Source organism: Pinus tabuliformis, chromosome 2_1, assembly GCF_031772625.1.
Source record: "Pinus tabuliformis cultivar Carrire ecotype Pingquan chromosome 2_1, CPIR1, whole genome shotgun sequence".
NCBI lineage: Eukaryota > Viridiplantae > Streptophyta > Pinopsida > Pinales > Pinaceae > Pinus > Pinus tabuliformis.
In genome coordinates, this window is record NC_142299.1 from 483,828,619 (window position 1) to 483,856,271 (window position 27,653).

General features: G+C 37.4%; 1 protein-coding gene across 1 annotated transcript in view; it reads right to left on the minus strand.

Moving 5' to 3' along the window:
* Positions 1-23,148: 23,148 nt before the first annotated feature.
* The window catches only part of LOC149201015 (uncharacterized), a 30,584-nt gene continuing 26,079 nt past the window's right edge, over positions 23,149-27,653 (minus strand). The window contains exon 7 of the mRNA XM_089401165.1: positions 23,149-26,481. Coding sequence (XP_089257291.1) covers positions 23,149-26,481 — 3,333 coding nt within the window. The remainder of the gene's footprint in view (positions 26,482-27,653) is intronic.

Here is a 27,653-nt window from a genome sequence, read left to right on the forward strand (position 1 = left end):
TCATCTAGATTCAACTAAAAATCTTATTACTGGTTTAAAAGAAAAAGTTGACAAAATGAGTCAGTCAAAAATAGAGAAACCAGTCGCAAACTCCTTTTTAGTCAAAAGAAGTATCCAGATTCAAGACCCTGTTAAAAATATCAACAGGTTTCCTTTACTCTTTCCTAAAGAAGTAGCCTCTTCTTCAGAAGCAGAGCATACAAACAAAATAACCATTGCATCCTTATTCAAGGAAACAAATGAAGAGGAAGAAAAGGGAAAGAAACAAGAAACACAAATTCTACCTATCTGTTAGGCCCCTATACTACTAGTGTAACCCCTTAATGTTATTAGTACAACCCACTTATTATATTGATGTACCCATGTAGTGCCCATATTGTTACTATTGTGCCCCATAGAAGCCCACTATTGTTATTATTGTGCCCTTACATTATTATTGTTATGTCGGCTTTGATTATGTTATGACCCCTTAGACTCCTATATATAGAAAGGAGGTCTTTTCATTTGTATCATCCAAGAATTTTTCATTTATGTAATGTAAAGGAGTTTTCCCCCTCGAAGACACTGAATTCTAAGGCGTTGATCTATCTTTTCTTGAGCTGGTTCCATAAAATTTGGTATCAGAGCTTTGGATTCTAGGGTTTCGCTGCTCCAAACAAGTCATCGTGGAATTTTCACTATAACTTTTTTTCTGCGACGTTTCAGAAGTTGCAAAAAAAACCCATTTGAGAAGAAATCGCGCTAAACCTTGGATCTGAATTTCAGAGCTTTTCGCGCTAAATTTGCGGAGATATGATCTAAGGAAGTTTGTCTTTTTGCAGACTCCTGAATTACATTCCAAACAGGTGACTTGGGGAAAATCGTCATAACTTTCTCTCTGGGGATCGGATTGAAATTTCGTAAGAAGTTATAGAAAGAGGACGCACTGTAGTTTCTTGTATGCATTTTTAAAATCCAAAGGTTGAAACAATGACACGTGGCACTTCATACAAATTCGCTCTTCTGGAAAGGTCTATAATCAGGTCATCTTGGGAGATTGTGCATAACTCTTTCTTAGAGAATCCAATTTGGATCATATTAGTGACATTGGAAAGAGGACATAGAGGTCTACTACAGATTGCAATTTCAGAACTTAAAGATCTGAAAGTATAGAGTTACAATCGTTTCAAGATCGAGCTCCTAAAATCAAGAAAAAGCAAGATGAGGAAGTTTGATGGCAAGGATCCGGTAAATTGGATACTTCAGATGGAGCAATATTTTGATCTACATGGTGTACCACTGTTACAAAAGGTATGTATTGCATCTTCATATTTAAAACCAGATCAATTTTTATGGTATGAAGGGCTTTTTTCTCGTAAACAATTTGTTACGTGGTCAGTTTTCACGGAGAAAATGATAGCACATTATGAGGATACAAAGAGCAACACCTTCTTTAGAGTAACACCACAACAATTGGAAAGAGTAAAAGGGCTTTGTGACATAGTGGAAAGCAAAATTATGGAAACCAAGAAGCATACCCCTCACAACTATAAAGATGGAAGTGTTGTTTCTCCTAGCCTTCCACAACCTACAAGGGTTACACCACAACAATTGGAAGAAAAAAGAGAAAAAGGGCTTTGTTACAATTGTGATAGCAAATGCACTAAAGGTCATAAGTGTGCTGAGAAGAAATTATTTTACATAGAATATAAAGAGGAGGAAGAAAAGGATCAAGAAACATCAAAATAAGAAGATATACGCCAGGACCCCACCCAGAGAAAGAAGAAATGAATTAGACCATATCTTGTAAAGCATTGGCAAGAATTACCACTCCTCAAACTCTCAAGATAGAAGGACATATCAAGAAGAAAAAGGTGCAAGAAGTGAAAGATCACATCGAGAAAGAAGAAATGAATCCAACCATATCTTGTAATTCATTGGTCGAAATTACCACTCCTCAAACTATCAAGATAGAAGGACATATCAAGAAGAAAAATGTTCAAGAAGTGAAAGATCACATCGAGCATCAAGCAATGAATCCGACCATATCTTGTAAAGGATTGGAATAAATTACCACTCCTCAAACTCTAGAGATAGAAGGACATATCAAGAAGAAAAAGGTTCAAGCAGTGAAAGATCACATCAAGCATCAACAAGAAGTTCTCCAACTTTTAAAGGATAACACCACTTCGGTGCAAAATCAAATGAAACAACAGGTAGATCAACATCGTAGTGAAAAGTATTTTTATGTAGGTGATTGGGTATTTTTACTGCTACATCTCAAGCAAGCAATTTATGAGAAGGAAATGTTGGCAATACTACATGCACTTAAAAAATGGCGACCTTACCGAATGGGAAGACTCTTCAAGGATGAGGATGTGGAAGAATTATTTTGTGCTATTTCTATTATCCAACCAGATTGGATAAACGAAGCAAGGGATGAATGGAAGAAGGACGAAGAAGTATGGCCACTTATTCAAAAGTTTCAAAAGATACCAATTCAAACAATATTGCCAGAAATTGAAGAGAAAGGAAAAATCATATTGGAACCTGGAGCAGTGACTGAAACAAGAACCCAAAAGCTACGAAATCGATCAATTTCAGAGTATCTCATCAAGTGGAAGAACTTACCCGCTGAAGATTCCACATGGGAGGACAAGAATTTTATACAGAAGCATCAAGAACTACTCAAGCGTTGAGGACAACACTTTTTGAAGGAGAGGGGCATGTTAGGCCCCTATACTACTAGTGTAACCCCTTAATGTTATTAGTACAACCCACTTATTATATTGATGTACCCATGTAGTGCCCATATTGTTACTATTGTGCCCCATAGAAGCCCACTATTGTTATTATTGTGCCCTTACATTATTATTGTTATGTCGGCTCTGATTATGTTATGACCCCTTAGACTCCTATATATAGAAAGGAGGTATTTTCATTTGTATCATCCAAGAATTGTTCATTTATGTAATGTAAAGGAGGTTTCCCCCTCGAAGAGGCTGAATTCTAAGGCGTTGATCTATCTTTTCTATCTTTTCTTGAGCTAGTTCCATAACAATATCTATGAACCTCTGGAGCATAGGTTCACTAGATATTCAGCACCAGACCTTGAGGGCAAAGGCAAGCTTCCTGAAGCTCACACCTTTTTTCCAGACTCTCATCGAGAATGGAATATAGATAACATGAGTGTTGGTCAGATCCGACAGATGATAGATCTAATGTATACAGAATACAAACTCATGTGTCTTAGAGGCAAAAGTGAAATAGATGCTTGCAGAACTATTATCCAATGTTTTACAGGGACACTCCTCAGGTGGTGGGAGACAGAATCCTCTCCTAAGCTCATTGAAACAATGGAAGCTGAAGTTCTTAAAGATGAGAAAGGAGATATAATTCATAATCCAGATGGCACAGTCATCAGCAATATGATTGGCGCACTTACATCAATGATTCTTGAACATTGGTGTGGAAGTGAAACTGAGATTGCTGATAAAAATGAAGTTATTTTGATGAACTTAAAGTGCCATAAGATGTCCCAATATGATGACTTTCATAGAGACTGGATGCAGAGGATCTATGAAGTCAAAGACTCTAAGAACCTGTTATGGAAACAGGTATATCTTGCTGCCCTGCCATCAAGATTTGTTGATTATATCAGAATGCAGGAAATATTTCAACTTCCTTTTGAGTCTTATACATGGGGTGAGATATATTCTCACATTACAAAAACTTTGATCAGCCTTTGTACAAGTTCAAAAGTAAATAAATCTTTGGAGAAACTCTCCAAATTGCCGGACAAAAAGTCCATCTGTAGCAAGTATGGACTTACAGCTAATGATCCTTTGGTTAAAAGAAGAAAAGCCAAGAAGAGAGCCAGAAGAGAATTCAAAGAAATCTTCTATAAAAATAGAAGAAATTATCCAAAGGATAAGAAAAGAATTCCAAAACCAGCAAGAGGTCAAACCTCCCAAAGAAGAAAGGGGTATTATAAATATGTTCCAAAAACCCATTACTATCACCCCTCTGACATCCACCTGCACACTTCTAAGCAGGATAAATGGAACAAACTCACTTGTTAGCTATGCGGCCAAAATGGCCACACATCCTCTAGATGTCCCCAAGGAGAAGAGTCGAAGTTAAACAGAGGCAAAAGATCTCAGGAGATTGCCGGAAAAGCCAAGCAAGTGAAACAAGAAAGAAGAGAACCAATGCTTTGCATGAAATGTGGTTCTCGGGCACACCGCACAGAGCAGTGTCAAAATCTTGTTATCAGGGAACGTGCCCAACAGCACCAAATAGAAGAATCTTCATATGATTCTTTCAGTACTTCTTCAGCAGAAGAATTACATGCTCACATAGAGCAATGTTCAGATTCCAGTTCTTCTAATTGCTTATGTTCTGACCCAGAAGAATGTGCTTGTCATGTTCAATATGAATCTGATTTTGCATATTTCAGTGATTCCAGCGAAGAAGAACCAGAGAGACCCAAGCCTCAGAAAGAAAAAGTCATCATGGCTGCTACAGAGGAAGACGAACTGAAAATCCTATCACACATCAGAACCATGGAGGAAGGAGACATGAAGAATCGCTTGATTGAAGCATTTACAGATCAACTCAAATCTAAAGCTTCAAAAGAATCAAGTAAGAGACCCCTATTCATTGATGCATCTTATGAAAGGAATACAAAATCATTTCAGAGGCATCATTAGAAGCCTGGACAAGTGAGATCACTCACTTTGGGGGAGGTAAATAGAGAAATTCATTATCTCAAGGCAGAAATTTCTCAGATAAAAATTCAAATTGAAGAACTCCAAAAAGGCAAAAAAGTGGCAGGAGATGAAAGCCAGCCATGGGATACTGCTCAATATAGCAGTAATCAAGAAATTCAAATTGCTGAAGGGGTGAAGGATCCAAGTTTTGGATTCAAAGACATGAGATTATTCACAATCTCCTATCAGCAACACCATGTCAAGGTGAATATCTGCATCAAAGGGCAAACATTCAAAATGACTGCACTTCTTGACTCAGAAGCAGATATTAATATCCTCAATATGAAAAATATTCCAGCCAAATACTGGACTACTGCAGAAAGGACAGTTGTTGGTTTAGGCAATAAAAGGTTGCAATATGAAGTACCAGAAGCTTCAGTGTGTTTTGACACACACTGTGTCTATCTAAAATTTGCAGTAGCTGATATACCAGTAGATTGCATACTGGGAAATGTTTTCCTAGCAGCGGTAGAACCACATGGGTCCCTCAGGCTCAAAGGTGGGAAGGCCGGGTATTTTATCTCTGTCCCCACATCAAAGGGTCCTAGAAAGAAAATTGAGCTTCCTTATATTTCACATCCCAGAATTTATACAATGGTCCAGACAGTACAAAATCTGGATAAAGCTGAAGCTCGGTTGTCAGATCTAAAAGGTCTAAAATCTACCCTGCGAGTAGAAGAACAACTCAAAATGCCACAGGTCAAAAGAAAGATTGAAGATCTGAAGAAAGAAATTGAAGATGATTGCTGCTCAGAGGAGCCAAATGCTTTTTGGCATCGAAAGCAGCACATTGTTGAGCTCCCTTACAAGGAAGGATACACAGGTAAACCTTGTAAGAGTCGAGCCATCCCTATGAGCAAAGAATACAGAGATCTTTGCCAAAATGAAATTCAACAGCTCCTGAACAGAAGATTGATTAGAGAATCCAACAGTCCCTGGAACTGCTATGGGTTCTATGTAAATAAGAGAGCTGAACAAATCAGAGGTATCCCCAGATTGGTCATAAATTACAAACCTCTGAACACAGTCCTAGCTGATGATACCTATCCAATCCCTCATAAAGGTGATCTAATCAGGAGGATAGCAGGAGCTAAAGTCTTCTCAAAATTTGACCTAAAAGCAGGATTTTGGTAAGTGGCCATCTCTGAAGAAGACAAGTTCAAGACTACCTTCAATATACCAGCTGGACATTATGAGTGGAATGCCATGCCTTTTGGGTTGAAGAATGCTCCATCAAAGTTTCAGAAGGTAATGGACAATATTTTCATACCATATTTTGATTGGTTGATAGTATACATTGATGATGTATTAATATTTTCAAGAACCATTCAAGACCATTTTAAGCATGTCCGTATATTCAAAAATTTGGTTAAACATAATGGTCTTGTGCTTAGCAAGAAGAAGATAGAGGTTTTCCAAACCACTATCAAATTTCTAGGCCATACAATTTGCAATGGCCAGATTTCTTTGCAACAACATGCATTAGAATTTGCGGATAAATTCCTGGATGTAATCACAGAAAAGAACCAACTTCAGAGGTTTTTGGGCTGCTTAAACTATGTCAGCAACTTCTATCAAGACTGCGCCAGTGACAGAAAGATACTAAATCAGAGGCTAAAGAAGAATCCTCCTGAATGGAGTCCAGTGCATACGGCAGCAGTCAAGAACATCAAGGCCAAGGTAAAATCTTTACCTATTTTATATGTTGCTGATGATCTTGCACCCAAAATTGTTGAATCTGATGCAAGCAACATAGGATGGGGTGGAATTCTTAAGCAAAAGGTTGGAAAGAAAGAACAAGTAGTACAATTTGCTTCAGGTGTGTGGAATCCAGCCGAGCTGAACTACTCCACTATTGAAAAAGAAGTAAAAGCAGCATGGAACTGCATCAACAAGTTCGAGGTTTATCTTATCAATAAACCTTTTCTTCTGAGAACTGATGCATTGTTGAGCCTCAACGTTGCACTCATTTACCTATCCTCCCAACAGCTTTTTCCTATTCACTCCTCTCTTTTGTCATCATTTCCTCCATCAACTTGTTCAATTCATTGCATTATATGTCTTTTTAACATGATTTTTTGACTGTGCTAATGATTGATTGTTGGTTTAGAATTTTGGTACATGTACAGCAATTCCGCAGCTATTCAGCAATTCCGCAGTTGTTCAGAGATTCCGCAGCCTTTTTGTTGTTTTCTATACTCCACGTGTCTTCTCAAGGAACGGGCCACATGGGCACGTTGGTATGGATGTATACATGGTTCGTATGCTATTAGTTGGGACAAAACGGTCACATATGCCCCCGGTCAATGCAGGTGCACCCACGGTCAAACAGCAAAGTTCCAGACGGTGGCACGGCTCTGCGTGAGCAAATGAGACACGGAACCAAAGCTGGCACTTCCTCCACGCCACGAAGACATCAAGGGATAGGATCTAACCATAGATTTATTCCCCATGATGACCGTTTCCTCCAAACGTGCACAGAGTTGCCTGCGTGTTGCTGCATAGTTAATTAGTCAAGACTGTAGTTGCTTAGTTTACGCAGAGGACAGTTTGTCCCTGTGCCTATAAATAAAGCGTTTGCCAATGCTTAGAGATTAGCTTTTTAATATTGTAATTGCTACAGTTATTTTGGTTATCAAACTCTGTTTTAAAGACTGTTTTTACAGTACTTTTTCATTGTATTTTGACATGCTGATTTAATATAAGAAGACTGTTCCTGTTCATCTCTACGTAGCTGATCTTTAGCTGGTTGAGTGGATGGAGGGCCCCCATCTGCCACAACCTATGTACAGTAGCATTTAACTTTATTTTCCTGCCTTTCTTTGTTTTCATTTTCACATGTACAATAATGTATAGTTTGATTTCTGCAGTTTTTCATTTCTTTGAACATGTATAATAATGTACAGTTTGATTTCATGCCTTTACATTTCCAGCACTTTTCAGAACTGATCAGTTTGTTCTTGCAGGTGTGTTAGGAGCCCGGGATAGTGTGTTTTTATTTCTTTTTATCACTGATGGTATTTGAAGTTGTCTTGTCTTAGCTGCTGATTTTTACCTTGCTTACTTAGTTTCATTGCTAGTTTATTTTATCAAGTTTTTGACAAGTTGCTTACTAACCTTTTGATGGTCTTCTCATCATAATTGACTAACCTTTATTGGACCAAAATATCATTGAATGGCAGCTTGGTTTGATTAGCTTTTGGACTCATATTACTGATTCCTTCTTAACTATTTTTCACATGAACAATTTCAGATAGAGGCAGAATGTTAAGGAAGAATGAAGTGTTATGATTTGTCATTTAAGTTTTGCAGTTAAAGTAGTGTTTTTCACTTTCCATTGAGTTAACATAGATGCTATTTTTTGTTCTTATCAGCAGCATATATAGTGGACTAGTGCCATTAGTCACTTTGTTTAATGCTTTGCTTTCATTTGAAGTTTCAATTCCATTGCAAGTCACTTTTCAAGCTTTCAAGAAGCATTTAGAAACCACCATATGCACACACACTCACTCATCTGTTTATAACTTCATTACATCATATTAGGAAGATAAGTCAAACACAAACTAAAAACGACAAAAAGAACTAGGAAAGGCTACTTAAGTATATATTGTACACTTCACTTCGTCAGCTTACGAGCCCCGGGTTGACAATTTATGATAGCAATTTAGACAACACTAAATTGACTAAACATTTTGGCGCCGTTGCCGGGGAAGTGAAATTAGGTAGCCAATTTCTAAAAAAAAAAAATTAAAAAAATTTCAAGAAAGGAAAATTAATAACCTCTCAAAGTATGCTCTCCTCTTGCACTTAGAGTGATCTGGAGGATCAGAAAAGAGAAAGTATTAGTTTAATAATTTCTTAAGTATGCTCTCTTCTTGCACCTAGAGTGACTTGGAAGATCAGAAAGAGAATTATTAACCTGACTTGAAGAAAAATAAAAAAAATGACATGCATAGAGCTAGAGATTCTAGGGGAAGGTTTTTAGCTAGAGCCAGAAGTTCAATTTTTACAAGTCCATCTACTTCAAGGAATAGACAAGAGACACCTCCCTCATCTCCAACTGACACTCCTAGCCCTAGAATTCCTGGAATTCAAGAGGCAAGAATTGACTCTCCCACACCTTCTATTGAATTTGAATTAGAAAGAGACCCTTTCCTTCCTTCTACAGAAAGACCAATTGTAATTGAGGAAGTAGAATCATCTGAAGAAGAAGGAGAAATCCCTTCTCATTCACCCTTTGTAGAAGAACCAGAAGATCCTGAAGTCTCTAGGGGAACCATTATGACAGAGGAAGAAGGTGGTAGAGGTAGAGGTAGAGGAGGAGGAGGAGGAAACAACAATGGAGGAGGTAGAGGTCCCATTGGAGGAGGAAATAGAGATGGGGATAACTCATTTGGGTTTCCTATCGTTGATGAGGATTCCCGAGCTACTATGAAAAACATATCACCATCTGTCCTCCCAAACTTCCATGGGTTAAGAACTGAGGACCCTGAAACATTTTTATTTGAGTTTGAAGTTGTGTGTCGAACTTATGACTATCTGGATGACACTCAAAAACTCAAATTGTTCCCTTCAACACTGAAAGGACAAGCTTTGAAATGGTTCATGAGGTTACTCACTCAATCCATTAGATCTTGGAATGATATGAAACAGACATTTTTGGATAGATACCTGGATTATTGTATGCCTACCAATCACAAGGATGAGGTATTTAAAATGGTACAAAGAGAAGATGAGAACCTAGAGGAATTACTTGAAAGATTCCAATTTAGCTTGAAAAGAGCAAAAATGAGTAACTTGGATGAGGAGACCTTGAAAGCCCTCCTATTAAAATCCATTAGAGATGAATGGATAGATATCTTGAACATGATGGGGAAAGGAGATATATCTCAACTTTCACTCAATGATATAGCGGAATTATGTGTCCATCTCTCAAGGGGCAAATCAAAAACTCAAAAAGGGCCTAGAGATCCTTCTCTCCTTAGAGCAAATAAATCTACAACTGGATCAGTAAGTAGGGCTGAGATCGGCAATATGCTTGATGAATTCAAAACTGACATCTTAGGGAGTCTTAGTGAACAATTAGATACCCTTAAGATTCACAATAAACAGAAAGCAGAAGCCGAGGCTTTGGCCATCTTTTGCCCGAAATGTAGAAAGAAACATGCTTTAAGGGAATGTCCCTTGGATGCACACGTTGCAGAAACATGTGTAATTTGCTCAGAAACTCATGAGACCAAGGATTGTCCTTCAATTCCTGGGCTCAAAGCAGTCTTTCAAGAAGATCCAAATACACTTGAATCTCTCTGTTTTGTTGCAAGGAGACCTTGGCAAGGGCAACAGAATCAAGGGTTTAACAACTCTATGAATTTTCAACCCCAACCAAATTGGAATCCTTGGCAACAACCTTGGTCTCAACCTCAAAATCCTTTTCAATCATGGATGCAAAGCATGCAAAATCCTTATGGGAGACTTGCTCAATTCTATCAATATCCTCCATCTTTTCAGAACCAGCAAGCTCCACAACTTCCAAATCAAGGTCAACAACTATCATTGCCATATCCTCAACAACAACAACCTTCTCCACAAAATCAAAATTATCAACTCTTGCTTTAATCCCAACAGAAGTCAAATCAACTTCCTTCTCAGCCATTGCCAAACCCCAATAATAGGAACCCTCAAAATGCTTACATGATGGAAGTTCAACCATTCCCTACCTATATGATTGTTCCTCTCAATGAGGTACAACTCAGATCAGGTAGAATCCTAGATCAACCTTCTATAAATGTTCAACAGCCAAGCATTTTTGAGGAAGAATCTCTTAAATTCAATAAGGGTTCTGAAGCATCTCTTCAAAACCAAAACATTCAAAAAGAAAAAGAAAAAGAATCAACCTCCACAACTCCCATAGTTGAACAACCTACATCTTTAGCCACACCTCCTTTTCCTGAAAGGTTACAAATTGACAAAGGAGTGGAAAAGCAAATTTGGTTGCCTGACTATAATTTTCTGGATGAATTGAAGAATGTATGTATCAAGATTCCATTGTTACAAGCCATTAAAGAGATTCCCATTCTAGCAAAAACAATAAAGGAGTTGAGCCTTAAAAGACCAGGAAGGAAACCAAGAGATACCAGAAGGATCCACCTGGTAGGGAAAATTGCAGATATCATGATGGGAAAGATTACTATGCAGAAATATGTAGACCCTGGTAGTCCAATTGTCAAAACACATATCAATGGGGTAGAAATACCAAATACTTTGATTGACTTAGGGGCTGCTATCAACATTATGAGTAGACAGACCATGGACCAGCTAAAACTTCCTAACCTTCTCTTTACACCTACCTTACTGCAACTTGCAGATCGATCAATCATTAAACCTGATGGTGTATTGGAAGATATTCCAGTCTCCCTAGACTCTTGGGAATATCCAGTTGATTTTATGATTTTAACTCCCAAGAACAATCTAGGAGGACATCCTCTTATTTTAGGAAGACCTTGGCTGGCCACAGCTGATGCTTTCATAAGCTGTAGGTCCGGGGATATGTATATTTCTGATGGTAGTTCAACAAAGAAGTTCAATTTGTATCCTCCAGCAAAAGCAATTACAGAAATAGGAGATAATGAGTGGATTGATGATGAAGATACTATACAACCTGTCTTTACCATTTCTGAGATTAGTGAAGATAGTCAAATTCTGAATGCATTAGAAAATTTTGAACCATCTTCAGAATATGACTCTACACAATTTCAGTTGGATTCTGACATAGAGTGTCTATCATCTAGACAAATGTCTCTTTTCTCTATGGAAGAATTTGGTAGTTCTGCCATTGAGATCTTTCCAGGAAAAACATTGAATATCAATAAAAACTTGGAAAAATCACAACAGGAGGAACTAACTAAAATCTTGCAAAAGCATTCTACTGCATTTGCATGGGAGTATACTGACATGAAAGGAATTGACCCTAAGACTTGCATCCATCACATCTACATTGAGGAAAATAGCAGACCAATCAGACAACCTCAAAGAAGGATGAATCCAAATCTTAGGGAGATAGTGAAAGAAGAGCTCCAAAAGTTACTTAATGTAAACTTCATTTACCCCATTTCAGATAGCCAATGGGTTTCACCTTTGGTTATAGTACCCAAAAAGAATGGTAAATGGAGGGTTTGCATTGATTACAGAGAGTTGAACAAAGCAACCTTGAAGGATCACTTTCCTTTGCCCTTTATTGATCAAGTCTTAGATACTTTAGCAGGCAAAAAGTATTTCTCATTTTTGGATGGTTTTAGTGGTTACAATCAAATTCAGGTAGCACCTGAAGATCAAGACAAAACCACATTTACTTGTCCTTGGGGAACTTTTGCTTACCGAGTACTTCCTTTTGGATTATGCAATGCACCCGCTACATTTCAAAGGGCTGTACTAGGAATCTTTTCAGATCTAATTCATGATTGTGTAGAGGTCTACATGGATGATTTCACAGTTTATGGTAACACATTTGAAGAAGCATTAGAAAATTTGGAAAAAGTCTTAATTAGATGTAAAGAAACAAATCTTTCATTAAGTCATGAAAGGTGTTTTATGATGTTTACTGAAGGGATTGTTTTAGGACATCATATTTCAGGAGATGGAATTAAAGTTGATAGATCCAAAGTGGAAGTCATCTCTAAGTTACCTATTCCAAATTGCCAGAAAGATGTTAGAAGTTTTCTTGGGTTTACTGGGTATTATAGAAGATTTATTGAAAACTTCACCAAGATAGCATCTCCTCTTTTCAAATTACTTACCAAAGACTGTGAATTCAAATGGGATCCTGAATGTCAATCTGCATTTGAAACTTTAAAGACTAGAATATCTGAAGCACCCATTCTGAGAGGGCCTAATTGGAAACTCCCTTTCCATATTTCTACTGATGCTTCAGATACAGCTCTAGGAGCTGTCTTGGGACAAAAGGATTTGGTCCCTTATGCCATTTATTACACCAGTAAAAATTTGACTCCCACTGAGTTAAATTATACTGTAACTGAAAAAGAATTCTTAGCCGTTGTTCATGCAATCAACAAATTTAGACATTATATAACCGGCTATGAAACTTTTGTCCATACTGATCATTCTGCAATTAGATATCTTATGAACAAACCTATTACTAATGGCAGAGTTACAAGATGGCTTTTACTTTTACAAGAGTTCAATATTACTGTGTTAGATAGACCAGGGAAACAAAACACAGTAGCTGATTTCTTGTCTAGAATCCAAAACACTAACGAGGATTCTCCTGTAGAGGATAAGTTTCCAGATGAATACTTGTTTGCAGTAACTACTAAAACTCCTTGGTATGCAGATATTGCTAATTATCTAGTCACAGGGAAGCTACCTCCACACTTATTTCCTAATGAGAAAAGGAAAATCATTCAGGAGAGTTCACATTATTCTTGGATTTCTAATGAATTGTTCAAAACAGGGCCAGATTGTATGATTAGAAGATGTGTTCGGGAAGATGAAATGCCTGACATCCTTAAGGCATGTCATGATGAACCGTGCGGCGGACACTTTGCTGACAAGATGACGGCCTATAAAATCCTTTCTTTAGGATATTATTGGCTTTCTCTCTTTAAAGATGCAAAGCAATATGTTAGAAGGTGTGACAGCTGCCAAAGAGTTGGGAGACCAACTCCTTCAAATGAAATGCCACTACAGCCACAAGTATGCATCGAACCCTTTGAGAAATGGGCTCTAGATTTCGTTGGACCTATTAATCCACCATCTAAGCAAAATAAGTATATATTGGTTTGCACTGATTATGTTACTAAGTGGGTAGAAGCCAAGGCATTGCCTTCTGCCACTGAAAATTCAGTTGTTCAATTTCTTTTTGAGGATATTTTTACTCGTTTTGGTGTCCCAAGAGAAATTGTGACAAATCAGGGAAGCCAATTTACATCTAACTTGATGGAGAAGCTGATGGAAGAATATAAAATCAAGCACAGAACATCTACTCCATACCATCCGCAAGAAAATGGTCAAGTGGAATCTACAAATAAAGTTCTTGAAAGCATCATCACCAAGACTGTTCATCTCCACAGAAGAGATTGGGCAGAAAGGCTTCCTGAAGCCTTATGGGCCTATAGAACTACATGGAGGAACACAACAGGACATTCCCCCTATGAACTTTTTTATGGGAAAGAAGTCCTGCTCCCCATTGAGTTCCAAGTTAAGACCTTCAAGATGGCAGTTCAATTGGGGATGAGCCTATCAGAAGCCCAAAAGCACAGAATGGAGCAGCTGAATGAGCTAGATGAGATAAGACAAGATGCAATTTTGAGGACTGATCTAGTTCAGCACCAAAGAACTAAGTGGCATGATCGACACATCAAAGAGAGAAAGTTTCAAAAGGGAGATTGGGCACTATTGTTTGATTCCAAGTTTAAGGACTTCAAAGGAAAATTTCAAACTCATTGGCTTGGACCATATGAGATTGATGAAGTCTTTAATAATGGAGCAGTTCGAGTGAAGACCATTGATGAACTTCAAACTCCTTTCATTGTGAATGGCCACCGATTGAAAGTCTACCACAAGCCACTCTCAAGGGAGGAATTTGTTAAGTTGTTCCAAGAAGATTCTGCAATGAAGCTGGTGGAGAAGAATTCTTCTCCTCCATCAGCTTGATCTTTGTTCCTTTCAGTTAAAAAAAAAAAAAAAAAAAATCTCTTGTATAAGCCTGAAAACCAATCTTGGATTGGCGGTCTTATGCAGAAAATATGAAGTGAAAATCAGGGTCACCTGACACTTTATATTTTCCAAAAAAAAATTCTCTCTTTCTCTGTCCATCTCATCCATCTCATCATTTTCATTCCACTCCTTCCAGTCCATTCATTCCATCTCATTTTCACTAATAAAGTCCCTCTCAGGACTATTTCATTCAGTCAAGTTGTTTTAATCCTCTTTGTGCAGGCAGAAAAGTGTTGCTGCAATTTCCGCAGCTAGGAGCCAATACACTCTGTTCCTACAATAAAAACAAACTCTGTTTCAAAAAGAAAAAAATCTGCAGTCAAAAGCACCAGCATCATTCAAGAGCAAGGACACATAGCATATACAAAGGCAGCAATAAATCAAAGGTTAGCATCATAATTAGCAAAGGGATCAAAATGCAAATACACGAAGGTATGTTCTAAATTTCTAACTAACAGTTATATCATTTATGTATGGTTTTCGGATTATGGTATGAGGCACTTAGTGTAATGATTGAACAAGATCCCCGTCCACTCCTCATCCATTATTCTGCGTAATCCACCTCACCATCTTCCTAACGGTTCCCTAATTGCTGTTGATTCAAACTTAATACGAGCTGCACTCTCATTAATTCTTCGTACCAGAGTGACGTGTACTGTTGTACCACGGCTCTCCAATTGATCATTCCGCAGCCAGGTGTACACAACCACCCGACGTCTATGGGATTCGGCCGTTTCATCCTTTACTCATAACACCCTTCTACGCATGCATAACCCCATTTCTATTGCTGTTCACTCCCTCATTCCATCGTTTTTCACTCTCGGTTTCATTCACTACTCTGTTTCACCGTAAACATTCTCTGTTCTATTTTCCTCACCTCTCCGCTCAAAACCCTGACCACCAGTTTTGTAATTGCATCACGGCCATTCTGTTGTAGCCGTAATACCCATTGTTGAGCACTGTTTTCCCGTATAGCTCTCTCCTCTAGTATTCAAACAGCGCTGTCAGAGCAGCAAGAGAGTCGGTAACCGAAATGGGCAAGTTATTAAGAGCAGAGCCGGAAGGTTCTAAGTTTCTAAACGGTTACCCACAAACAAAGAATGCCCTGCAGAAGGCCAAGTGGTTAAAATTTATTCAGAAATTCAAAGGATATCACAAAGAAGTTACCAAGGCCTTTGCTCGGTCGTTTGATGGAAAAACAAATACTGTGGAGATTGGAGACCTACAATTCACTGTCACAGAGAGCAGCTTGGCTCAAGCAACTGCGTTGCCTCGTACTGGGGAACGTTGGTTCAAAAATCGAACTGTTGAAGGCCAAGAGTGGAAGAACATGTTGAAAGATCCAGGTATGGATACCACTATCTTCACCAAAGGAATACCTGTAAGTATCATTAAAGAGGAATGGACTGCCTTACTTTTGCTAGTTCAGAAATTTTTAACATGTGAAGGCAGATTTGGTATAATGTATGTTTATCATGCAAAGATAATGATGCATTTTATGGGTGAACATACCATCAATCTCCCTTACTTCTTGCTGTCTAGTCTAAGAAAAATGAGTGCCACTGTTCAGAAACATGTGGGAAACATTGAGCCCCACTTATACCACCATGGACTCATCAAAATCTTGATTGAGGAGCAGTTAAAAATGAAAAAGGATACATGGGAGAAGTTCCTTGTTAGAAACCATTTTCTAGAGGCAGCTGAAGCCTCTAGTAGCTTCCCTAGGGCACCCAAGAGAAGTAGAAGAAGAGGGAAAGAAATGGTTACCCAAGAAACTGCTGTAGAAGAAACTGCCCCAGAAATTGTTTCAGAAGAGACTGCTGCCCAAGATACTGATGTAGAAGAAACTGCCCAAGAGATTATTGCAGAAACTCTTCAAGAGATTGCCCAAGAAACTGTTCAAAAGGAAAGGAAAAAGGGAAGCAGAACAAAAAGACAAAAGAGAGATAAGGGGAAAACCATTCTCCAAGAACCTGAGCCTTCAAATGAAGAAGATACTCAAACATTAGCTCATAGGCTTGCTCAGCTTCATGAAACTGCCATCTCCAAGAAAACACAAAAGCAAAAACAGCAAAAGCCAAAGAGTACTAGCATCCAAATAAGAAGAAGAAAAGTGCAACTAGAGAGAAACAGTCCCATTTCATTGATTTGGGCACACCTCAAAAGAAGCCAATTCAGCTAGATGTTGAGCTAAGTCCTCCAAGAGAGGAAAGTCCTTTCCAGCAAGAGGAAGAAAGCAGTTTTCAAGGATTTGAATTTAGGCCGAGACAAACACCTGATATTGATCCTGTCCAACAGAAGGCATATGATTTTGTGGAAACATTAGAACAATCTGTGGCCGGTCCCAGCACTGTCTTACCCCTGGAACAGCAGGTTCAATCTCTGAAGGAAGAAATATTTGAACTAGAAATCTTGAATCGCCATATCAAGCAAGAAAATGAAGCCTTGAAACAACAGAGCAAAGTGGACAAAATGGTCCACGATAACACAATGCTTCATTTGGGTCTTTGGCAGAGAAAGAACAGGAAGTTGAAAGGGAAATGCAAGAAGTTAAGCAGGGCTTTGGTTAACTTGAAATTCAGGTGCTTGGTTAGGAAACCCAGAGCAAATTTGGCAACAAAGAGGAAAAGGAGAAGGTTGGATGTCTTGGCAGAGGCATCTGAACATGCAGACTGAAGGATTATGACAAAGTTTTGGTTGCATGAGGACATGCAACACCCTCACAGTGGGGGTATGTTGAGCCTCAACCTTGCACTCATTTACCTATCCTCCCAACAGCTTTTTCCTATTCACTCCTCTCTTTTGTCATCATTTCCTCCATCAACTTGTTCAATTCATTGCATTATATGTCTTTTTAACATGATTTGTTGACTGTGCTAATGATTGATTGTTGGTTTAGAATTTTGGTACATGTACAGCAATTCCGCAGCTATTCAGCAATTCCGCAGCTGTTCAGAGATTCCGCAGCCTTTTTGTTGTTTGCTATACTCCACGTGTCTTCTCAAGGAACGGGCCACATGGGCACGTTGGTATGGATGTATACATGGTTTGTATGCTATTAGTTGGGCCAAATCGGTCACATATGCCCCCGGTCAACGCAGGTGCACCCACGGTCAAACAGCAAAGTTCCAGACGGTGGCACGGCTCTGCGTGAGCAAATGAGACACGGAACCACAGCTGGCACTTCCTCCACGCCACGAAGACATCAAGGGACAGGATCTAACCATAGATTTATTCCCCATGATGACCGTTTCCTCCAAACGTGCACGGAGTTGCCTGCGTGTTGCTGCATAGTTAATTAGTCAAGACTGTAGTTGCTTAGTTTACGCAGAGGACAGTTTGTCCCTGTGCCTATAAATAAAGCGTTTGCCAACGCTTAGAGATTAGCTTTTTAATATTGTAATTGCTGCAGTTATTTTGGTTATCAAACTCTGTTTTAAAGACTGTTTTTACAGTACTTTTTCACTGTATTTTGACATGCTGATTTAATATAAGAAGACTGTTCCTGTTCATCTCTACGTAGCTGATCTTTAGCTGGTTGAGTGGATGGAGGGCCCCCATCTGCCACAACCTATGTACAGTAGCATTTAACTTTATTTTCCTGCCTTTCTTTGTTTTCATTTTCACATGTACAATAATGTATAGTTTGATTTCTGCAGTTTTTCATTTCTTTGAACATGTATAATAATGTACAGTTTGATTTCATGCCTTTACATTTCCAGCACTTTTCAGAACTGGTCAGTTTGTTCTTGCAGGTGTGTTAGGAGCCCGGGATAGTGTGTTTTTATTTCTTTTTATCACTGATGGTATTTGAAGTTGTCTTGTCTTAGCTGCTGATTTTTACCTTGCTTACTTAGTTTCATTGCTAGTTTATTTTATCAAGTTTTTGACAAGTTGCTTACTAACCTTTTGATGGTCTTCTCATCATAATTGACTAACCTTTATTGGACCAAAATATCATTGAATGGCAGCTTGGTTTGATTAGCTTTTGGACTCATATTACTGATTCCTTCTTAACTATTTTTCACATGAACAATTTCAGCTAGAGGCAGAATGTTAAGGAAGAATGAAGTGTTATGATTTGTCATTTAAGTTTTGCAGTTAAAGTAGTGTTTTTCACTTTCCATTGAATTAACATAGATGCTATTTTTTGTTCTTATCAGCAGCATAGATAGTGGACTAGTGCCATTAGTCACTTTGTTTAATGTTTTGCTTTCATTTGAAGTTTCAATTCCATTGCAAGTCACTTTTCAAGCTTTCAAGAAGCATTTAGAAACCACCATATGCACACACACTCACTCATCTGTTTATAACTTCATTACATCATATTAGGAAGATAAGTCAAACACAAACTAAAAACGACAAAAAGAACTAGGAAAGGTTGCTTAAGTATATATTGTACACTTCACTTCGTCAGCTTACGAGCCCCGGGTTGACAATTTATGATAGCAATTTAGACAACACTAAATTGACTAAGCATGCATCTGCCCTGCAGAAAGTCCTGACAAAGGACATTAAGAAAGCCGGAGAAACTAATTTTGCCAGATGGCAAGCTTTATTTGCAAATTTTGATTTTCAAGTAGAACACATTAGAGGTAAAGATAATAATTTGCCTGATTTCTTGAGCAGAGAATACATAGAAGAAAAAGATTTATGTCATGATGATCATTACTGAGTGGGACCAGCAGCAGAAACAAGAAGTCTTAAAGACTATCCCAGATGACCAAGACTGGGAAACGTACAAAAACAATTGGAGACCCACATGGCAGCTGCGAAATACAAAAGTCCTAGATGCTAATTTACAACCCCACACTGACATCTAGCACTTTGTACCTGAGAGAAAAGTGTACCCTAAGGGTCGTAAGTGGATCCATGACATGATATATGACAAAGCCAAAAGAGATGTTGGAATTGCCCATTAAGTCCTAGAACAGAACTTTCATGATATTGTTGGCATCTGGTGCCATGGAGGTCGCAGTACGGGTATTTATGAAAAATACTTTTGTATTTATTGGACCAGGGATCTTTGGAATGAGCAAGGGCACTAGCCTGTCCAGCGATGTGCCAGGTGGCCCAGAAATGATCCCAAGATTATTTTTCCTGATACTGTTTATGATTTTGCGAGTTATAAAAAAATTTGGTGGGATTTCTTAAATGTTGACGATAAAGAAGAAACCCACTATACAAAGCTGAAGTTTAGTACGCTAGCAGCCTCACAGAGAAATCAATAGTGCCAGTGGTTTCGGGAATGGTGGAGTGATTACGGAGTAAGCAGAACTGTTATGGACCCAGTGTACCATGAAGAATATGAAAGAAAACATTGTGAATGGTGCCCTGAACATGGAATTGGAGAATGTTTTCACACCATATATAAAACTGTCAAAGAAATGACAGTTAAGGAGTGGGATCCATTTCATAGACTAAATTATTCACTCCAAGAATACATGAGGCAACATCTAGAATGGTTAGTCTTAACCAAAGTACAACATCAAATTATCTTGGGGAAGCCAATGATAGTCCGCAGGATTTATACTAAAGCCTGTGATGACTTACTATATAGAAGAGATAGATTCCCTGATTTAACCGTATTTTGATCACTGTAATAAGTACCAGTCACAAGGGCTTAATTGTGGCCAGTTTCTCGTGAGCTTTGCTGTTCCAAAGCATTCACTGTGTAAATATTCTTTTCTCGTGGACTTTCATGAAAAAGTATCCACTTTGTTTAGTCGGCCCAATGCTTGATGGGGCCTAGTCTTTCCCGTGGGCTTTTACGGAAAAAGCATCCACTTTGTTTTGGTCGGCCTGTGTAGGGCCTAGAAATAATGATGATTTTGGACAGAAATCTACGAGTACGATTTACTTTGACGTTGCCCGAAAGCAACTATTCCATCCATTGGACTGGAATCTTTGTGCGGATGTTATCTCAGTGTTATCCGAAAGTAATGATTTCGTCCACTTTTAGGACAAGTCACGGATGTCCTACAGTGATGTTTGTCCCCCCTCCTTTCCTATATAACAAGGGTAAGGCTCATTATCAAGGCATCAACATTTAGAGTTTCATAGAGAGTCAGTCTGATTTTTGTGTCTGAGTCGAGTTTCTCTCCTGCTCTGCATTTGCGGACATCACGTCTGATCTGCTTGCACCACGAGAGAACTCAAGTCCTTAGGTGATTTGGAACCCTGCGCATCAGTGTGCTCGGCACTGGTGAGAACCTAAAGTGGCGAATGATTTATAGAGTCTATCAGTCTGTAAATGTGTATGGTCTAATCTGAGGTAGAGTCTATCTATCGCCAGGAAGCCTTCGGTATTGATTGTTCCTTGAGAACAGCATAAGTCCGATAAATGCGAAGATAGTCGATCTCTGTAAAGATCTATTCTCTCTGTAATCTTTGCATACATTCTGCAATAAAATGAGTATACATTTCATCTGAATACATTGTCTGTGCATCAAAAATTGTCTGCTAAGGTAGTAGTTGCCTCTGTATCTTCGTCCGAAGTTCGCAGGAAGTTCGCCAAAGGAACGAAGGGATGCCAAGGCTATGTTAGGCGAGGAAGCCGTTGAGAAAGCCGCAAGAGCGTGAAAGTTCCCAGTAGGTTCACCACTAGTTCACCAGGAATTGGTTGCAGAGCCAAACGAAGAGACTTAGCAGGTAACAAGCTCGTGACAGGAGCCCCTGCTGTAAATAGGGAGGATGAAAATCATTCTTCTTAATCACAAGTTAAATCTTAACAATAAAATTTACAATATTAATATCTTATTTAAAAATTTTAGTTTTGTTTTTATATGCTAATATATTTATAATAACTTTCATGACATTTATAACATATTATTTGTAAAAATTGAACATGTACAAGGATACAACTCGTTCTTCTTTAATCACAAGTTAAAACACAATTGGTAAAATTCAAAGTTTTAATTTCTTATTAAAAGATTTTAATTTTGACTTTATATTTTAATATATTTATAATGACTAAATTCACAATTTAGTAATTAACAAATTCTAGGAAACAACCTTATTTTGTTTTGTATATAGAAATTGTTCCATATCACTTAGTTATTCAAATTTTTAAATAAAATTGTTTTATAAGTTGTTTTCAAATTTGTTTTTAAATTGCAAAATAATTTTATGATTAAAATATTTAGTATAACTTATAAAATCTAATTAAATTTATAAATGAATTTATTCATTTAAATTTAATGTATTCTAAAAATATGCATTGAATATTTCAAAACATCTTTTTGAATTTATTTATTTTTGCAAATTAATAAGACAAAATAGAAGAAAGAGATTTATGAATAATGAATAAAATACCTAAATGGTTTGAGATTACAATTATTATTAAACTTAGCCTTTTGTCAAATCCTCAATAACTTGAATCAATTTTCTATAGAAAAATAGAAAACAACAAAAATAGAACTGATGACATGGTTTGTTGCAATCAATATGGTTGTGTAAATGAAGAGTAACACTTTAATCAACAGATTTTCTAAAATGAAGAATTGATGACAATGCACTTTAAATACCATGAATATGAATCTCCATATCCTTGTGTAAACAAATTTTAACCCAAAAAAACTCACATAAATTTAATGTATGATACAAATGTGCATTGAATATCTCAAAACACATTTTTTTAATTTTTTCATTGTACAATTTAACAAGACAAAATGGAAGAAACGGGTTTTATGAATAGTGAATAAAAATACCTAAATGGTTTGAGATTACAATTATTGTTAAACCTAAGCTTTTGTCAAACCCTTAATAACTTGAGTCAATTTTCTAAAAAAATGGGAAACAACAAAAACACAATTGATGGCCTGGTTTGATACAATCAATATGGATGTGTAATGAAGAATAGCACTTTAATCAACAGATTTTCCAAAAAGAAGAATTGATGATAATTCATTAAGTGCAGTCAAAATGAATCCCAGCTTCCTCATTGCCAATAAGAAGTTAAACAGCTTCCCCATTGTATATAAAAAAATTCAACATTTAAAAACTTGTATCTTGTTTTCAGTTAGTATAGAATCTATTGAGAATTGAGTTACTAAAGAGAAATTAAATATTTAATCAATCCAAAATTAAATTATTTATATAAACACAAATTTCTCCAATTTAAATAAATGGTTGTTAATTGTTTTAATTAAAATTTTGATAATTATAATAATTTTTTAAATATTCTATACAATATTTTATATTCAAAAAATTGTTTAGTCAAATTTAAATTTCAAAATTACCTTACCATTAAATTACAACATATCTATTAACCAGAACTTCAAAATTTGCACCAAAAGGAACAACAAAAAAGCTAATTCCATCACTTTATAACATGGGTGGGAAGTGGGATTAAAGTAAAAATCAACCTATTAACACTTTAATTTAAAAAAGTTTAATCACACTGTAAAAGCATATATGGAAATACAAATATTTAAGTTCATTTAACATCTACAAGTCTACCTTCTACCTAATGGAAGAGAAACCTAATTTGAATCACCGACCTACCTTCATAGAGGATATGAAGATACTGGCTAGTGTTCCAATCTATATCTAACCCCTAAACCCTTGCAAATTTTAACGATCGAAGTTATCCTTAAATCTATAATACTAAGTACATACAACATGAGCCTACGCTCCTTCGAGAACCTGTCTTATTTTACATGTTTTAGGTAGAATAAGAAGACAGAAAGCCCTCATCCTCTATGAACAACTGAAGATTTTTGCTCTGAAGCATGAAATCCACTGCTTCTGAGTTAAAGTCGAAAGCACATCCCAATTTAATCAACTCACATAGTCCTCCAACCAAATCTGGAAATTCTGCTAACAGACCTACTGAGATTACCTCAGCAAAATTAGTGACAAACATCATCTTTGCCTTTTGGTTGTTTCTATCAGGAATCTGTATCAAAAGCCTCTGGGAGCTTTTCTCCCATCTTACCATAGCTGTTGTGATTACTTTAATATTCTGTGCTGATAATAGAGAATATTCTACACTGAGTGGTTCTACCACTCCAAACACAGGACACTCCATGAGAGGCTTGACAAGTTGATGTCTCTCTTGAGAGTGCAAATTGAAAGAAGGCTTCGCTAGATATGCAACACATACTCTGTATAACCCGATCCCCAATAGCCCCTCCCCAGGCTTAAGCTTCTGCCAAGAGATCCTCTGTTGCATAGAAATCTCAGTTTTGGTTACAGCTTGAGATATATTACGAACGCCCAGATGGTTATAAATGGAGAACAAAGAGTCCAAAGGTATTTGAGGATCTGAAGGGTTCGGGTGCCAAGTAAAATTTACCATTGATGAACGTCCTTTGAATAATTCTTTAAGCTGCAAGTCGTCTGGGATATATGCTTGGGTTGCACTACTAACACGGATATCTCCATTATTTGTGCAGACAGGGACTTTACAGCCGCTTCCAAGATATTGTTTTGTGAGAGAGGAGGAACTCGACCACTTATGCACAATACGTTTCCATACCAGACAACACACTGATTCAGTTATTCCATGGTTACCATTTTCTCCCCAATCCCGCCACAGCAAGCAGTAGTCTTCAATTTGTGGATAGTTGGGTACGCGAAGAGACTTTGAAAAGAAATTGAGCAATTCTTCATCGTACCAGTTTTCCAGGATCTTCAACCTCGATTTGAAAAGCCCATTTACGTCATGAATCACACAGGATTCTGTCGGCGTCCATTTTTGCTCATTTGGAATCCAAATTGGTAAAACGCTAAATACAGAAGGCTCCCACTCTGAAACCTGGAGATAACTATATAGCCTTTTTATGGTTTTGAAATCTGTATGCATCTGAATATGATGATCAACAATAACATCGCATCCTCCTCCTTCCTCAGTGACCACTCCTATCTTTTCAAGAGCATCTTTGAAATTATGAATAGCATACCCATAGAATGCCTCGTCAATACAAGGAAGATCATCCTCTTCCAAATGCTGAGCAAGCCTCATTTTCGAATCAAACAAAAAGGACTTAGCAGGAGATTCGAAACCCCTGCCCGTTTTCAGCCATTTGCAATCTGATACACTCTGTTTAAAAGAGGGACGTAGCTTCTGGGAACTTATCCAATCCAGCAGAACAAATGCACTCTCCTTATCCAAATGATTGAAGGGAAAATGGGCATTTGGAGGGATTAGCTGTGGAATATCTAATGCACCAAGCTGTTGCTTAACGAATGAAACTAAATCTTTACCTGCTTCTGTAAAACCCCGTGCGCAACGAGGTAATGTAAGATAATATTCTGAGAGTTCAACAAAGTTTTGCCCAGTCCATTGTTGACTTCTCATTAACTTGGCCCACTTACTTATTGATGCAGGAAGGAGGATATTTACAGAACCATGTTGTCTGACAGTACCCCACCCATCCACGATAGGAATAGTCGAGCAAAGATCGAACAAATCTCGATCTTCGATGTACCTATTTACAGATGAAAAATGGAAAAAATGTGCAACATTGATAACAAGCTTACTATCTGTTGAAGATTTTACAACGTCCTGGAGCTGCTTGGCGAAACTTGAGATTGAAAGCTCTGTAATTTTAGGATACTCTTCAAGCCACTTACGCAGTTTCTCACCTTTGTTCCCAGGCAACTCTACTATGGCCTTCTGAATAGGTTCAGGCATAAAATAGTGTCGGGCAGCACTTTGAAGCTCTCCAGACCATTGTGCCAGCCACGCTATGTGCGACCGCTGTGAAGAAAAATATATTCTTGTGCCCGGTTGATTATTTGATACCTTTGCCAAAGCTGTGTTGTTTGCAGACTTTACATACTTCAGGAAGGGAGTATTTTGTAGGTGACTTGAAAATTCAGACTTCCAATGTTCAGCAATGAAACAAAGAAGTTCCACATATAAGTTTTCCGACAGACCATTCACCCAACCAGACGACTTAATGCAACCAGCATACCAATGATATGAAACATTCTCCACATTCAAGAACTTCAAGATATTAGAAAACTCAGGCTTATCAAGGCAGGAATGGACTATTTTGTCTTCTCCAGCCACGAAAGCGTCCAGGCTGCTCTGCCGACCTTGTTTTCTTGCTTTCTCCAGAATGCTTCTAAATGCTGACAGTACTGTCCGAGTTTCTCTTGGCCTGCCGAAATCTTTGTCAACAAAGCTGGAATCGCATAAAATTATTTCGTCCATCCTTAACTGGGCCTGAATGCCAGTTCTTACTTGTTCCAGCTGCGGGTAATGAGGGGGTTCAACAGGGATGTATTTATAAAATTGAGATTTTGATGAAGGGGGCAAATCAAAGTGGACGAGAAAATGAAATGCTGAACGAAAAGCTACCGGAATACAGTCTAGTATTCCCTGGTTCCATTTGTTGTCAAAAATAATACTCTCTCTGGAAGAAACCAGTAAGAAATCTGCTTGTATTAAAAACGGAAAACAGGTGACCATTTCTGTTGGAAGAAAAGCATAAATGCTGGGAGCTGCCATGTTTTCTCTTGTAAGGCATTTATCAAAGGGGAAAGCCAGAGTAATCGCCAATGTTTCCAGGTCTTTCCTCTGCTCAACCTTGTACTTTTCTTTTACAGGGAAACGTTGCCTCCACATGTAATAGCTGGATTCCCCCATGGAATGTTTATTCTCTTCACCTGACAAATGCAGAGTGAAAGATTCACTGTCATCACTCTTAGAACTCTGAAAGTCCGTCTCCCGTGAAACGGAGATTGAATTAATTTTGTTCAGGCTGGGATCCACATGAAATTCACGAACTGAAAGCTTCTTTATCTTAGACATGAACAAAATAACTTCAGGATGAATATTGGAGAGCTCTTGCTTCACAGCTTCAACCTTCTCAGGACGCAAAGGTAGAACTATAACAGTATTAGGAAGCCGGCACCCATAAATTTCTTCAGTCTCAGCATGGCTGGGTTTTCTTTCAATCCATCCTGGGACGATATATCCAATGTTGGCATCACGAGGAGGGACGTCGTTGAATCTTATCTTATAGACATTGCTGAAAATACAGGGCTGGCTTGTGATTAATTATATAAGTTAAAAATAACATAATTCAATCAGATATTTAGTCCAGTGCCAAGAGCACTTTAATCGGCAAAGTAATGTGTAATGTTATTAAGTATTATATAGAAATTCAAATTCAGATTCAAAGTTTCCAAGTTTAAATGATGGACGAATTGAAAAGGAAAAAAATTAGTATCAAATTGATAAAAAAATAAATAAATATATTTAAAAGGTATACACATGTTATTCCATATTACTCTATTATCAGCAATTTTTTCAAAAGATGGGTACTCTCTTTAGAGACGGGTTATTATCAGCCTTTTCCAAAAAATGGATACTTTCTTTAGAGATGGGTGTGGTGATAAAAGATGGGTGACGTGATATATGGTGACTAAAAGTATATGTGTATATATGAGTCTAAATGTTTTTTTACAAATCAGTGCAGAAAGCAATGTGTAAGTATATGTGTTTTTTTTTAAATAAAATAAAATATTTTCTAAATAGAGAAATAATGTCAACTATAATAAAAAGGAAAAAAATACATGGTATGTATTTTTAATTTAATTAGTTGTTCATATGAACTATTGTTTGTAATTTCATGTAAAGTCTTTAGTAATTAAAAAAAATATGAGTAAAATGTTTAGACCTTATGTTTTTCAAAAATATTCTATAAAATGGCTCAATACACATGTTATGTAATCTCTATATAACATTCAAAAATACAATTTAAAGGATAAAAAATTAGGCATTTTTTTTGCATTCTAAAATATGTTTGCCCGTAAAGAAATTTGATATCTCGGCTCATGTTAGATCCATGCTTAAGATGGATCTATGCTGGTGGTTAAGAATATGTATTTCCTCCTAAGAAGTCAAAGGTTAAAATCTAAAGAGAACTCAAGTATGTACGCTTTTACAGACTCTAGAGACAGAACACTAACCTATACATGTTTCTCCAATGCAACCTCCTTCCCTTACCTTCTTTAGAAATGGTTGTGGTGAAATACAGTTCAAAAGTGTATGTGGTAAGGTATATAGTTTGTGTAAGCCTAACAATTAAGAATATGTATTTCTTCCTAAGAAGTTACAGGTTAAAATACATAGGAAACTAGAATATATATGTTAGGATATTCCGACACATAGGAAATAGTTAAGTATAACTTGATCTAGTATAGAGTTAGGTA